At 57.7% G+C, this 15,520-nt stretch overlaps 1 protein-coding gene across 1 annotated transcript; it reads right to left on the bottom strand.

Annotated features, from left to right (window-relative positions):
• Window positions 1-7,467: 7,467 nt before the first annotated feature.
• On the bottom strand, window positions 7,468-15,520 carry MPC1 (mitochondrial pyruvate carrier 1). Its single transcript, XM_054595312.1, has 5 exons — window positions 15,336-15,520; window positions 10,862-10,865; window positions 8,994-9,090; window positions 8,292-8,424; window positions 7,468-7,980 (listed from the first exon to the last, which is right to left on the bottom strand). The coding sequence occupies exons 1-5, from the start codon at window positions 15,404-15,406 to the stop codon at window positions 7,956-7,958; spliced, it is 330 nt and encodes a 109-aa protein (XP_054451287.1). The 5' UTR covers window positions 15,407-15,520; the 3' UTR covers window positions 7,468-7,955.

Raw genomic sequence — 15,520 nt, 5'->3', positions numbered from 1 at the left:
CCCGCCGCCCGGAAATCCGGCTCCCCCGCATCCGGAGCGTCGGCGCGGCTGTGCGGCTGCCGTCGCAGCGCGCGCATGCGTCCCGCAGCCCCGCCGCCGGCTACTAGCTCTCCTGCCAACTGTCGGAGGGGGCGCAAAGGTCGCGTCCGGCGGGCGGGCTGGGGGGCCGTGGTCGCGCGGGAACGCGGACGAGGGCGAGTCGCCGTGCTCGGGTTCCCGCAGTCGCTGCGGCGGGCCCCGGCGCGCGCGGCCAGGGCTCGAGGGAACGAACGCATTCGGGACGCTGGGTCCTCGGACCGTGGTCCAGGCCGCGCGCTGGGACGTGGAGGTTGTATCCAACCTTAGCCAGGTGGAAACAGGTGCCAGGAGGCCCCTGGAAAAGCAGGTCCTACACGTCCTCCCACAAAAATGCAATACTAAGCATTTGCTCGCAGAAAACACTTGTATTTGGCCTGTTTATACTGCAGTGTGAGAACTTACGCTTTTGTTCTCAACTGGAAAGATCAGAAAATAGATGATAAACATCTGCTGTATAACAATGAATCTCTATGTTTCTGTGTAATAGAACAGGGTACACCTGAAAGCTCTTTAAGGATTTTCCTTTCCAAGTATAGTAACTTAAGTGTTCCATGTGCAAGGAGATGAGGTAAATCGATAACTCTAAAAATGGAGAGAATTTCCAAGGACATACGAGGCTGAACCACGTGAAATTGCCCATGTCCAGCTGGTTCATCCTGTACTTGGGTATAAGAACTCTTGTTATTTCCCAAGGTTTAAGAATTGTTGGGGGTGCGGGGGATGACTTCTCTTGAAAAAGAAAATGAACTGAGCCCAGTTTCCTGAAAAAACGCTGCATGGAGCTCACTGAAGGCAGAGTCCTTGTGGAGACAGTGCCGTGATCCGTGTCTCAGCTCCAGTCTTCCTGCTGACAGTGGGGTCCTGGCTCCCCACTCTGTAGCTGTGGAGGCCGGGTAAGGCAACACAGACTTCTCTTCTACGTTCTCAAACGTGAAACGAAGGTGGTAAAAGTCCCTACCTTGAGTTCTTATGGGGATCAAGTAAGATAATAAATACTACATGGACCTCCATTATTCACGGGTTCTGTATTTCTAAATTCACTGACTTGCCCACATTTATTTGTAGCCCCAAAAGCAATACTTGCAGGCCCTTCTGCCATCGCTTGACACTCCCTCCCACGCACAGAACAGTGAAAAATGTGACTTGTCCGAGGCACGCGGTCCCGGCTGCGGTGACCAAGGGGGGGGGCTCCGCCTCCCTGGCCTCACTCCAGCGGTAAACAAGGACCCTTTACTTGGTCTGTCGAGTGCCGTGTTCTGCATTTTTGTGCTTTTTCTTGTTTTTGGTGACTTCACTGTTAAAACGACCCCCGAGCCTACTGCTGAGGTTCTGCCCAGTGTTCCTAAGAGCAAGGAGGCCATGGAGAAAATGTGTGTTAAGGAAACTTCTTCCGGGCCTGAATTATGTGCTGTTGGCCAGGAATTCAATGCTAACGAATCAACAACAATCTCTAAACAGGGCGTTTTTAGACACAGGAAACAAGCTTCAGGGCTGATGGGTGGCAGACCCTACCCGGCATTCCCCCAGGAGCTGTGCTTCAGCAACTAAGGCAGCGTCTGCCCGACCTGATGGGACAGAACTACCGTGAGGGACGAGGAGTGACTGTGCAGGCAGACACGTGAGGCTGGGCCTGCCATCGGCCGAGTGCTGAGTGAGGCTGGTTTTCTGACACAATATTGACTCTTGTTTCATTGTGCATTTCTGCTCTGGATCCCTGTCCTCCTTCCCAACAGTTGGTACCTCTGGCCCATAAACCTAGAAAAACACCTAGTAGCTCCCTTCTTCCTCTTCCTGCTTCTCAGCTCTGGAGCTTTCCAGAGCCGATGGCCTCGCAGACACAAAGTGGGAGGCCGTGCCCAGTGGCGGGAGGCAGGCCGCCCGGGACGCTGTCTCGCGGAGCCCTGCGCTGGGCGCCGAGCTGCCATGCCGCTCCCCTCAGGCCCGCCACGGGGAGTCCGCCGCGCGTCGCCTGTACCGCTGAGGCCAGCCCTCCTGCACCCACCTGCCTGCGGGAAGGCAGGGCGAGCCCAGGACAAGTTCAGAGCCAGGAGCCGGTCAGCAAGGCGGAGGCGGCCCTGCCGGGGCAGTGGGCTACGGGAGCTGGCAGCGTGGTCCTCTCTGCAGCCAAGCCCACCCCCGGGAGTGGCCAACACTCCCTCCCGCGCCAGGGGCTCTGCCCCCAGGGACCTCACGCCCCTAACCCAGCCCCCACACCAGCTGACTTGGGGGCCAGGGGCTCGGTCCCAGCGGGTTTCTTAGGAAACGACCATCACAAAGGTGCTGGGGACCTCTCCCCAAGGGCAACATTTTAAGCATTTTGAAAGAAGACGATAGAGAACCTTTTAAATTTCCCATCTCTAAGATGGAAATGTTGAATGTGGCAAACTCTCTCAAGTGACAATGACGCTAAAATTGAGCTCCTGTGTGATTAGCAGTACCCCAGCGGGTAGAACCCACGAGGGCGGGGTTGATGTAGGAATATTCAATCATTGGTGGTTTATTGTCTCATCAGCTAGTCTCAATCACTTCTCTGGACAGGATAGCAAATCTTGGTACAAAAAGTAACACAATGGCTGTTCTTTCTTAAGGACTGAGGCCCCAGAATGCTTTGTGAATGAACAAGCCGGTTGCCTATGAGCGGCCTGTCACCATAGTAACCGAAGTCTACACCGGTGAAGGAGCGGAGGAAGCAGGTGCACCCGGCAGGACTGGTTGTCAAGTGTGGGCGGGGAAAGAAGAAATTAGGGGTCGTTGCTTGGCGGGAATACGACATGAAAAGAGAGAGACAGGCCTTTAGAAAGACACTGCCTTAGGTCTAACTACGCTTCTCATTTTCCAAAGGGACCCTCACTCCTGTCTGTGGCGTCCAGGGTTTCCGCGCCAGCCGTCTCCCGGAGAAACACGCGCGTGGCTCTGACGGCCGTGATGGCCACGGGAGGGTGCTCCTCTCTCGCGCTCCCCCCCGCACCAGCCCACCCGGCGGCGGCCGCCGTGTGGTAGCGGCCAGCGTGTGCTCCGGCTGAGCCGGCCGGTCGGGCCCCACTCACGGCCACCCTGCACTCGCGGCTGTGGCGGTCGCTTTAACTCTGTTCCTCTCCTCGCTCGACCACCCTCCCAGACGCCCCGGTTTACTCAAAAGAACGGCGCGGTTGCCCACGACCCGGCCCGGCCCTCGCCTCCAGCCTCGTGTACCACCTGCTCGCTTTCCGCATCAGCTGCGCACGTGCAGGCGCCTGTTAGCAGATGGTGGGTGTGCCGCCGCGGAGACTGTGCTTTGAGAAGCGCTGTTACGTTCCGGGCAACAACATTGGTGAACGCGGATGGCAACCTGCCACTCCCGACCGCGGCGTCGGAACGCGGGGGCCGCCAGGTGGCGCGGTTCAGCCTCTGGTGGCCTCGGTCCCGGGCGGGGCCTGAGGGAGCCGGCAGCGGGGGGGCGGGGCCTGCGGACCCCGTGAGTCGCTGGAGGGCCGCTTGCTCAGGGAGGCCCTGGGACCTGCCCGGCCCGGTGCCCGCGTCCCCAGGAGACCGCTGTTACCCCTGCTCACTGAACACAGGCAGCTGAAGTCATCCCTACACTGGACACGTGCTTACGTAACGGAGAGTAAAAGATTAAGTGAACTTGGAACTACTACAGGGAACTTTTGACACTGAAGTGGGCAAGAGGCGGCGTCGCTGTAGCAGCAAGAGTGGCCAAAAGCCCGCAGGTTGGTGCCAGGGACTCCCCAGCAAGTGGCCGCAGCTGGGGGCACGGCAGGCAGGGTGGGCTGGAGGCCACTTGCGGGTGCCAGGACACACGGATGCCCCTCAACGGTTGGTGGGGTCCTGCCAAAAGGGCACCTGCCAGGGGCTCCCAGCAGCCAAAGCAATGACGCGCGGGCCAAAAGAACTATAATCGTAGCTGATAAAAACACACTGAGTCTATACAAATTCTAGTCTGTTATCCTGCTCAGAAGAGGAAAAGCCAGAAAGAAATTCAGAACAGTTACAACTGAAATGCAAATGGAACCCATTCCTTACTTTCAAAATTGGGCAGAAAAGGAAAGAACTGAGCGTGTATGCCGCCTTCTCAGCAGGGCCCGGGGCCGGTGTGCGTGGACAATCTTAGTTAACACAGGAGGCTCCACCCCAGAAGGCTCCCTGGGGACAGGCCTCCTCGCTGAGTGTCCAGGTCAGGTGTGGCTGAAACATCGGCTCACCTGGCTCCCAAGGGCCTCGCAGGCACCTGAGGGCAGAGCTGGCTCGTGAGGAAAGGGACGCAGCGCGCGTTTTCGAACGCTTGGCTCAGCACCTGGTAGGCGGGCCAGGTCTGTGCCCTGAGACCAGCTTCCGTGAGAAAGTCGGGGGGCAGCCAACCTCATGGGCTTTTCTGTGGTTCCCGTTCCATCGTCGGTCAACAGCACCGCCCTGGCGCCTGCGGCCGGCATGGCTCAGGCCTGCCTGGGGCTGCCCATCGGGGCACCGCGCACCACGACGGCGACTCCACGCAGGGCTCTGGGGGCGGGGCTTCAGTGCCAGGTCACTCCAGTTTTGCTTTTCAAGATGCGGGTTTGATGGTCGCTTCCCTCCTAGACCTTAAAAAGGCAATTCTGAGACCACAGATGACTTCGGAGGAGCCTGACACCGTGTCAGGGAGGCAGGGCTTCCCATGTTACGCTGACGGCTGCCTCCTTTCTCACCGCAGGCTGCAACCCTCCATGCCCACGAGTCTGAGAAAACAGCTGAGAAACCTGAAGCGCAAATGCAGAAAAGACAAGAGCAACTGAACGCAGCCGGAGGTGCGAACACAGAGCTGGGTTCCTGCCAGGGCTGAGCGGGAAGAGGACAGGGAGGGACCAGGGCCAACTCCCCTGCGGCCAAAGCAAAGGGGAATTGTGAGACAAAAGGCCCCCGACTTTGCCAGGATTTCCTGCCATTGGCACTCCTGGCCCGCAGCCCGGGGCTCCGCTCTGCGCCAGGACTCCCGCGCGGCCGGCCAGCTCCAGCTGTGCGGGAAGTGCTTTGCCATTGTCACCTCTGCCCGGGACTCTATGGTAACAAAGACACCAGCATGGCACTGGAGTGCTGACATTTGGCGTCATCTACATCTTGGAAATTAGTCGCGGCTCGCTTGTATCTTTGAGTTCTTGCTCCCTTTTATTATTTGAAATGAAAACTGTGTTGAGCCTCTGAGTATTTTTGGAGGCATGTCCCATGGGACAGTTTAAAAACATGAGTGTGTACAACAGCTTTGAAAGGGACCAGAGTTTGCTTCCGCCCAGCCAGCGTTCACGTGTTCCTCCCGCAGCCGTTCCTCTACACGCCGACCGCCCCGACAGCGCCGCTGACTTCCGCTGCCAGCTGTGGCTGCGCTCACCGGCCCCGCATCCCACGGTCGGCCGCCCTGACTCAGCGGAGGACCGGGCTGGCCCGCGTGCGCCGCCATCGGGGCGGCCCTAACACTCATGCGTTCGGTGCTGGATACTGCCTGAGTCTCTACAAGGCCGAGCTCTGCAAACCGCAGACGAAGGGAGGAGGAGGAGCCCACTGGCGCCTCCCACCGCCCCTGCCAGAGCCGGTCGGTCCTCTGTGCACCAGGCCACCGCCGACCCGCTGGACGCCCAGCTGTCCTCAGCACCCTTTCGTTAGTGACACAGCGGATGTGGTCATTTTACAGCAACCGAGCTTCAGAAAGAAGAAGAAAAGAAAACCAGCGCTGCTCTGGGAGAGCTGCTCTCGGTGCCGTGGGCAACGCAGAACCAGGCTGGCCGTTCCAGCCCCTCCGCCGCTCCTGACCTCTGCGGTCTCCGTGCCTGCGTCCTTGCTGGCACCGGGGCTCAGCTGGAAGGCCCCAGACCCCGTCCCGGAGCAGGAACAAGCTCAGTCCATTTGTCTTGGCTCCTTCCTCTTCTTCACGTGGGAAGGTCAATGTTAGGACCTCCCAGGGCCCTGCACACGACCCCTGCGTGGGACACTTACATCACAAGCGTCTCTGCTCGCTCGCAGGCTCTGTCCCACGGCAAGAGGCAGGAGTGACCTTGCTGGGCTTGCTCACCAGGCGCGTGCGGGAAGCTCGTCAGCAGGCGCGTGCGGGAAGCTCATCATCAGCCGTGTGCAGGAAGCGTGTCAGCAGCCATGAGGGAGGCTAATCAGCAGGCTCTTGAGGAAAGCTCATCACCCGGCGTGAGGGAAGCTTGCAGGATTTTGTCAGGGCCTGTCCTGGTCCTGGGGCGCCTGGCTTCCAGTGGGGTGACAGCGACAGGCTGGCCCTTTGGGGATCGAGGTACCCTCTCTGGTGGAGATGGGAGAACCCCTGGCTGCTCATACAGCCCCAAAGACAGGCAGGACGAGACTTTCCCACGGCGATAAAAGGAGAAAGATCCCAACCCACAGAACGAGCGGAGGCTGGAGCCACAGGGAGGGAAGGGCACAGGTTCCAGCCGCTGCTTTAGGAGCCCATGGGCAGGGTGGCGCTTCCGTGGGCAGTGTCACTTTCGCGGTACGGAAAGCAGGGCGTGGCTTTACCTTCACTAACACGCCCTAGGCTCCTATCTGCTGCCCCAGCGCCAGTGCAACCAGAGGGCTGAGCCCAAGCGAGCCCTGGACGGTGCAGCCCGGGCGGCGAGGGCCCAGGGACCAGCAGGAGAGAGACTGGAGGGGCGGGGAGAGGAGGGGGACCCTGGTCCCGTCACCAGGTGTCTCGCAGCTTCTTGCCCTGTTCCCTGCCTGACAAGATGGAAGAGAGCCCGGCCTGCTTGCCTCCCGGGGCTGTGGCACTGGAAGGAACGTAGGGGACAGCTTTGTCAACTGTCTAGCAGGCCAAGAGAGAAACAGACATTAGAGGAGCTGTGCAGAGGGCGCCCCGAGCGGGGAGGCTCAGGTGCCGGTTTGTCTGGGCCCCTCGTCCCCCGCCACCACGGGGGGGAGAGGCTGCTGCTGGTACCCCCGGGGAAGTTCCACACCCTGACGTGACGACACGCCGTGACAGTCCTAACCCAGCGCAGCCTGTGTCCTCAGGACACAGAGTTGCTCCGCTCAACTCCAGGAGGAGCTCCAGCCCGTCCCCCGAGGTTGCGTCCTCACGTGGTGCCTCGCGCAGTGCCCGCGCCGCACCCTGTGGGGTCGGGGACGGTGACGCCGGCGGCCCGCGGCCAGCTCTGACCAGCGCTTCGAGGCACGGAGGCCAGCGCGCCTCCAGGGCCGGCCGGTGACTGCGGGGCATCGTCGGGGGCGGCATTTGGGCGCGTTTCCTCCCGTCTGCCCACGAGAACGGCGGGGACGAGGGCTGCCCCCAGGACGGCCCCGCAGCCCCCGCCCCCCGCCGTCTCCCGGGAGTTCCGTCTCACACCCCTGACTGTCTTGCAGGAATAGGTTTGCGGTTCCTCAAGAACATGGCAAGATACTCTGTCATTCGCATTTGACAAATATTTAAATTGTTTATTGCCATTAAGTTACAGCATTTCAGAATACACACTGCATGGAAACGGACACTCTTCAAACCCTGGATAAGAGATTTTTTGTTTTTGGCCAGTGGTCAGCGGTCTCATGGTCATTAAAGAAAAAGTCAAGAATTCTGAATATGCAGTTACAAATTTTGTTCTCTTCAGTTTTCCGCTAATAAACCTGATAGATAAGGCGCACGTTCCTGTGATAAAACCATCACCAGGAAGCACTATAGCGATCGCATGCCAGGGCTGCGCTTTTGGAGGGGGCGAGTGCGCAGTCCTCGGAGGGCGGCGGGTGCTGGCGCGGGGCTCCGCTGCCTCTGGGGGGTCCTCGGGTTAGTACAAAGAGCTTTCTGCGCGCGTCCCTCGCAGGGGCACTCCTGGCAGGGGACTCTGTGACTCAGCAGCGGGCGATGCTGCCCCGTCAGAGCGCCAGCTGCTGCCTTTCCGTCGTCACGCAGTTGCCTTTTTAGTCATCCTGCGAAGAGACCCAAGGGAAAAGCTGAGGAGACGCAGCTTCGCCGCCCGCTGCAAAGGCCTGGAAGGCCTTTGGGAAGAGACTTTACCTGACATTTGTCTCAACTCACAATTGTATGAGAACACAAACATCCAAGTCACGCCACAGTGAGTCGGCACCGCACTGTGTACAGCGCCCGACCGCTGCTTCCGGCTCAGCAGCACTTTGCTCAGGATCAGGCCGCACACACCCCGCCCCCGCCAACGCCTCTCACCGCGAGGCCGGCCTGCCCTCCCCCGGCCCCCACAGGCACGGCCGCCCTCGCCGCTTACTTGTGTTTGATGAGCCGCGTCCCCTGCACGAGCTGGGCCACCTCGTTTGTGGCGTGGCAGGCGAACAGGAGCCAGTTGCGCGGCTGCACCTTGTAGGCGAATCTCATGAACGTCAGGGAGTAACAGCAGAGAGCTGCAAGGACAGCGCGGCGGAGGGGAGTGAGCGCCCAGCCTAGGAGACTCGGGGTGGGAGAGACCCCAAGCCCGCAGCTCGGCCGCCTCAATCCAAAGAGGAGGCTCTTCCGCGAACGCCTGCCCAATAGAGGGCAGGCTGCTGCCTACAGGCACCACACATGGGAAGCTCGCCAGGCACCCGAGAAGGCAGGCGTCCCGGGGACATCAGTTCCAGCCCGTCCCTGTCCCCTACAGTTGTTTATATCCCTCACCCGAGGGAACTGCTGCAGAAGCCCCGCAACAGTTTTACGGTCACATGTCAGGGGTCCAAGCAAACTTAAGAATGCGCTTCCCAAATGCTGTGCAGTTCAAGAGAACGCACGCTTCGGTGGGCGCGGTGAGGGAATCTGACGGCCACCAGGGCCTAAATTCCCCGGGGAAGTACTTCAGGATCCCCGTGTTCTCCTCACTGTGGAGGGCGGACCCTCCGGCATGTCGTGTTGTCACTGTCTAACCGTGACTGTCCTGTCTGGAGCTGCTACACCCATGCGGGTGAGAGTCCTCCCGGTGCTCCAAGCTGCAGCTTACCAAACGTCATCCGCCCACTGATAATCTCTGGAGACTTTTGCATGTCATTGATGGCGGCGATGGGGAGACCCCAGTTGGCTACTGGGCCCCAGAAGTGCTATAAAAAGGAGAAGGAAAGGGAGAGGGGACAGGTTAGGGCGGAGCTGTGAACGGCTGCGATTTCTGACTTCCCGCGGGCTCCCGGGTTAGCTGTCCCCATGCCTGCTCGTGACTCAGCAGTTCCTGCGAGGTGAGCCCCACGCCACCGCGGATGTGGCAGCGTTCCAAGGTGCCAGCCCTCTCTCAGCTTACAATTGAGTAACCTCTGACTGTCCCATGTAGAGAATTTTGAAATGAGATTACCTTCTCACACAACTCCCTCTTGCCGTAACTTAAAGCTTGTGATAACTGTTCTCCATAATTTAATGCTTGAATATATCAAAACTTCTTTTTTCAAATTTTCCTTAAGATATTTGACAACATCTCTTTAAACGCAGAGCCTAAACGGGACACTTTTTCTGAAGAAGGGAACCTGATTTAACAAGGGAAAAGCTGCTTTCAGGTCACAGGAGCTGTTTTCAGATCTGAGAACCTGGAAATCTATGCTCAGAACCCCTGCTGTCAGGCAATGCAGGGTGGAAAAGACTTTCCAAGTAACAGCCACAACTTGTATTTCAGAAATGGACCGACAGTTTCTCACTGCACAGCTGCACAGCCGTCCCAGGAGCCAGAGTTGAGTTGTCCATGTTTAACAGCAACATCCCACTTTAGTGAGTTTCTGAGGCTAGAATAAACACAGTAGCTTTTTCTATTAAATTAAAAATTGTTTTATTAATGCAAAATTTGCCAATACTTTAAAATGGGAAAGAAACCATCTGCTTTTGGCTGAACACCCTTTTTAGGTAGCAGACCATTCCACAGCACTCGGCATCTGCCTGGCAGCAGCCGAGATAAATTCAGACTGCAGCATACATTTTTAGACCTTGTGTTTTTTAACACTAACCAGTAATAGCGTCCAAAACTTCCACAAGGAGTGGGAAGCCAAGGGAAACAAGAAAAACCCACCACGAGGCAGGACCGCCGGAGCCCCGCCAAGGCCGGCCCGGGGTCCGGGGCTCCCGAGCCCCCTGACCTCAGGCTGGAAGGACCAGCCTGGGGCCCTGCTGCTGTGGGGACAGCTCCCGCAGCGCCCCCACTGCCCCGCCCCCTGCTCTGGGTCTCTGGGGGCACCGTGGCGCCCGCCCCGCCCACACCCTTCCCTCCTCCCCGTCCTTCCCGGGGCTCACTCCGTTTTCACTCTTGTTGCTTGGGAGAGAGCTTCCTCTCCTCCTCTTTGACCGGCCCTTTCTCCACTAGGGTCTATTTTCACTTTTCCCCTGTAACCGCCTCCCCCTGTTCGGCCTGCACGCTGCGCCTGGGGCCGACTTTACAGGCACAAATCCAGGGCTGCCGCAGGCCTGAGGAGCCGCTCCAAGAGGGGCTCAAGGCGCCTCCTCTCACAGTGGGACCAAGTGGCAGAGGCCACGCATCATGTGAGGGGAGTGGCGCGCACCGTGACCACGACAGGGAGCCGTGCGCAGCAAGGACTGGATGGGCGCTGTGACCGTGAGCGACGGTTCACGCAGGTTTCTCTAACGGCACATAAAGGGGGAAAACCATGTGAACACTAGTTTACTAAGATACTCATTTACTCGGACAGTCAGAGGCACCCTCCACACCTCATACAAGGTTCTCGGCCCCTCACTCCTTCTCCAAAGTGCGTGTGGTCTGCGCTCCCCCGGCCGCAGGGCGCCCGGCCCGGGGTCTCAGGCCGGGGGCCAGGCCTGCGCCTGTCACTGTGTTAAAGCCGAGAGCCGCAAAGGCCCGGAATGGAGGAGAAACAGTCTTACCGTGCTGTTTTGTGAGAAATCGCCAAGGTCCAGGCAGGGGAAACATGAAAAAGAAAAGGAAGAAAAGATGAGCCGTTTTCAAAGGGTTGGGCTCTCTCAGGTCACTTCAGTGCCACGCGCGCGAGTCTCGGCGCCAGAACTGCGATGTGAGCAGCACGGGCTCTTCCCGCCCCAAGAAGGTCCAGCGACCTTTCCAGTAACAACTTGGACCTGATGATATTAAGCCTTAGTTCTATTTAAAAAAATAAGCTTAATCCTTAGAGTGCTCCAATAGAAATATAACCCAAACTGGAGCCCCATTTATAATTTTAAAATTTCTAAAAGAAAAACCAGAAGTTAATTTTATTAATTTATTCCAACATATCAAAAGCATTTTAATTTGAGCACATGACCAGTGAAAGCTGGTTAACGAGGCATCTTACAGTCCCCGCTGTCCCCGGCCTCAGGGGCCGCTGTGCGCTGGCACTCCCGGTGCCTCTCCATCGGACCATTTCCAGCGCTCGGCCGCGTCGGCGGCTTCTGTCTCAGACTACAGAACGGGCTTAAAGGGGCCACTTCCTTGAAAATGCCAAGCTGGTGAGGAGCACAACGATGCGGAATTCTGTAACAATAAGCTTTCCATTTTCCTTTACAGCCACTGTAGTTGCTCTCCTCAAAACACCTTGGTTCCAGATCTGAACACAGGCTATTCCTGAACTATATATTAGCAACAGTCCTTTTTTCCCCTACAAAAATATTTTAAGGATGCAGTAGGTTAAATCTAAGACGTTACCTTGGAGATCATTTAGTTTCAATTCAGTCCTTTCTCCTCGAATTATATAACAGTTCAAATTATATAAAGGGATGTGAAAAAAGAAAATTTCTGCCTTCTTCTGCTGCTCGATCCAAAAGTCCTATGTGCAAATGATCACAAAAATGTTGATCACTTCACTAATAGTGATTTAGTGACTGTAAAACAGTCCGACAATCAAGTCATTTTCTAAGCATCCCTGGATTGCTCGACAGCCCTAAATTCTCCATCAGAGACGTCCAACACGTAGATCGGGTACTCAGGCAAAAAATCTAAAAATTGTGGAGAGTCAGCGTAGGAGGAAAGAAAGCTTAAGCTTCTTGGTCTGTATGAACAGCTGTCCCAAAGAAAGCGAAGGTCACAAGCAACACGCAAACGCAACGTGCGGGCAGTCATGTGAAGCTGAGTAAAGAAGGCCTTGACTCTCTGGTATGCTGCTTTTATTTTATTTCAGTGAAGGTTAAAAACCAAAGTAAAACCCCAAAATGTATAGGTAAAGGTTTTCCCGGGTTCACCCGTGACCCTGACCTTTCATGAAGCAGAAACTCTCTCTGGGTGCGAAGGCAGGATGGCGGTGAGAAGGGAGGCGGCTGCCACTGAATAGGCTTTATCTTGTTTTCCCCTCAATTTGGAATCGCGATCAGCTGGTTTTTTCTGAGCTCAGTTTTATTTTCCGAAGCCTCCTGGCCACGCTCAGGTTCCTATCTCCCTGCGATCACAGCCAGTAACTGCTGGCTTCCTCCAAAAGGGCTGTGAGTGACCTGCGGAACGACGGGCGGCGCGTGCCTGCAGCACCAAAACGCTCCCCTGGCCCCTGGCTCTGCCTGTTCCCAGCAGGACGCCCCATGGGGCTGGGCTTTGCCACAGCAGACGCCACCGCAGGCTGAGGGTGTTCACCTGAACGTCCTTTGTTCTCATCAGCTGTTACTTGATGTTCTAGTTCAAGAGCGAGCGTTCTAACCATTGGAATGCGTGATACTCAGCTGTACTTACAAGGCCGAACTAAACTGGATGACAGGAAAGAGGCGCTCATGGCAACTTCTGCTTCACCGCTCGCAGCTCTGCCTGTGAAGCTCAGACCCACCGCCCGGAGAAGGGAGACGCAGGTGGGGACAGACACGCACAGAGAGCACCTAACACCTGCTTCTCGCAAAGCCACCCTTGCAGCTGCTCTTCCCCTTAAGTTCTTTAGCTTCATGAGGGCGGGGCCTGGAGGCCTGAGCTTCCTGCGTGGCGTGGACACCAGTCTTCTCATGTGGCAAGTGGAGGGTTGAACTACCTACTTTTGAAGGTCTGTTCCAACTCTAACATTTTTAACTTGAGAAAGATTCCCTGTTATTCCACTGGTACGTCTCACCTGGTTCATAAGTATAAGTCCTTAAAGCTCCCCTGGAAACGTGTAAGTTAAAATTAGCAGAATAAAATATCTTGTTAACCAGAGAATATTCATTGCAAACACCCTACTAACTTCGGATTTATAAGCATGCTAATAATTAACTGACTTCCGTGTACTCTATGACCTAAGTTCTCCTTAGGTAACAGTCTTTGCACATGTATCCAAACACACACATGCAAACACATGCCCCTCCCCATCTCAGGAAGGGCGCTCAGCTTCTAGCGTCTGTCCACCTGCACAGCAGGGACGGACCCAGCCACTGACAGGGCGTCCTTCCCAAAACTGGCCGCCCATTCCCACTTCTTCTTGCCCAAAATTCGGGAGGGAGATGATGGGAGAGGAACAGACATCTCCTTTTACTCCATCGTAAGATACCCGAGGAAATCGTTTCTCTAAAACTATGAACTGAGAACCAGGAAGTTCTTGACCCAAGATCTCCAATAAGACAAGGAAGGAGGAACTGGTGAGAAGGGGCAGAAGGCACCAGAAATGGTGGTGCCAGAAACCCAGGGGGTTAAACCCGCATCAATAGCAACAAAAGTAAATTGTTGAGCACGACGCTGTGCGGTGAAACAGCCATCGAAGCGCACAGCTCAGCGACGAGTCCAGGACGACGCGGCTGGTCGGCGAAGGGCCGGGACCCCGCAAACCCACCCCGGGGCTGGCGGTGCCAGTGCGGGGAGCAGGGCCGCCTCTCTCCCCTGGACGCACCCTGACAAACCCTCCCCCTGCAGCGGACCTCAGGTGTCGTCAGCACAGTCCTCCCTGGACGTGGCGCAAAAGCTTTGTGCTCAAGGACACCTGCCCACGTTCTCCTCAGCCGACCTGATCACCGGGGCACGTCACACAAGGGGAATGCAGGCGGGACCCCCCGGGACGTCCACAGCCAGGGGACACAGCACCGCGGCGTGAGGCAGGGCCTGCCCCCACCTCTGCGCTCGGATCTCCGGAAGGTTCACCCGACCCGCGGCTCGCGCCACGGCCTAGCCACGTCCTCGTCCTGGTCTCGTTTAACACAAACTTCTTTCTCTGGAAAGTCAGGAATGGAGCTCTCCTTCCCAACTCACTCTACCACCAGGCAGACTGAGTTGTTTTTCTTGCCCTACTGCCCTGTGCAATTAGAAGTAAACAGCATTTGCAATGAAATTCAGGATTAAAAACTATTCCTCCCTCCATTGGTAGAAGCCGGTTGCCTCAGGCTGTGCCCTTGGCCGGTCCCGCCAGGCCGGCTCCTCCTTGGCTGCGATCCCTTCGCGGCGCGGCGCCCCATGGAAAAACCACGCGGCCCTACACTTACTAGGTGTTGCAATCCCACGCAGAAAACTAACCATCCCACTCCCAAACAAACGATTAAAACTGCTTCAAAGCTATATTCAATATTTTGAAATTAAAGCAAACATCTGGGCCCGCGCCAGGCGCTCAGCGGGTTGGGGCAGCGACCCAGAGCCAAGGTCAAGGTCCGACCCCGGTCAGGGCTCAGGCAGGCGTCAACCACGGATGCTTCGACAAGGGCAACAACAAATTCTCTCTGTTTCTCTCTCTCTCCCAAATCTGTAAATTAAGAAAACTTTTTTTAAAGCCAGCATCTGAAGATCAGAGGTGACATAAAATACAGAGAGTATGTCTTTAAGCCGTGAGCGCCCTTTGTTTCGAACTGGAAGGGCAGGGTGAGTGGCACACACGGAAACGACGTCCTTGCGACACGTTCGTTTCCATCGGTTGGCAGAATACCCGCACTGGAGCACACTCCGGGTCGGACGCCCTCCTCCGCGCAGACTCGGCGTTCGTAAAGTGAGAACGTCGGCGGGCGGCCTCGGCGCGGCGCGGCCGCTACCGCAGCCGCCGCAGCCCCGGGGCAGCGGGGGTTCACCTTCAGGAGCGCGGGCTGCTCGGCGCAGGGGACGCGCGCGCTCGCCCCGCACCTCCCGGGGCCATTCCCCCGCACAGCCGGCGCACACCCGGCCGCTCGGGCAGCGCGGCCAAACTCCCGCCCCCTGCCCACGAACTGTCCCCGCGGCGCCCGGGCCCCCAGTCTCGCTGCCCCGGAGCCAGTCCACCGCGCTACCCGGGACCCCGCCCCAGATCCCACCCAGCTGCCCCGGGCACCCGTCCGGCTCCTTCTCTGCCCCCCATGCTGTCCGGAGCCCCCGTCGCCCTGCCCCGCAGCCCCCCTCGCCGCTGTCCGGGGCCCACTGCGCCGCCGGCCCTCGCCCCGTGCCCCTCATCTCGGGAGGGTGGGCCCCGGCCTCCAGGATCCCTCAGGGGTTCCAGACCGAGGAACTCGTCACCTCATGAGGTAGTCCCGGAAGTCCTTGCTCCGGACATAGTCCGCCGCCTTCCGCACCAGTGCGCCCGCCATGGCCGCGCCGGACCCCAGGCCGTTCTTGGTGCCCTCGCAGCCGCTCCTCCGGGCCCAACTACAGCCCGCAGAGCGCACAGTGCAGTCACTGCACCCGCCAGCGGGCCCGCGTCA

Source organism: Pteronotus mesoamericanus, unplaced genomic scaffold, assembly GCF_021234165.1.
Source record: "Pteronotus mesoamericanus isolate MK-2021 breed Mesoamerican mustached bat unplaced genomic scaffold, CSHL_Meso_final contig_134, whole genome shotgun sequence".
Taxonomy (NCBI): domain Eukaryota; kingdom Metazoa; phylum Chordata; class Mammalia; order Chiroptera; family Mormoopidae; genus Pteronotus; species Pteronotus mesoamericanus.
The sequence above is the reverse complement of the archived record's forward strand: the minus strand, read 5'-3'. Positions and strand labels throughout refer to the sequence as shown.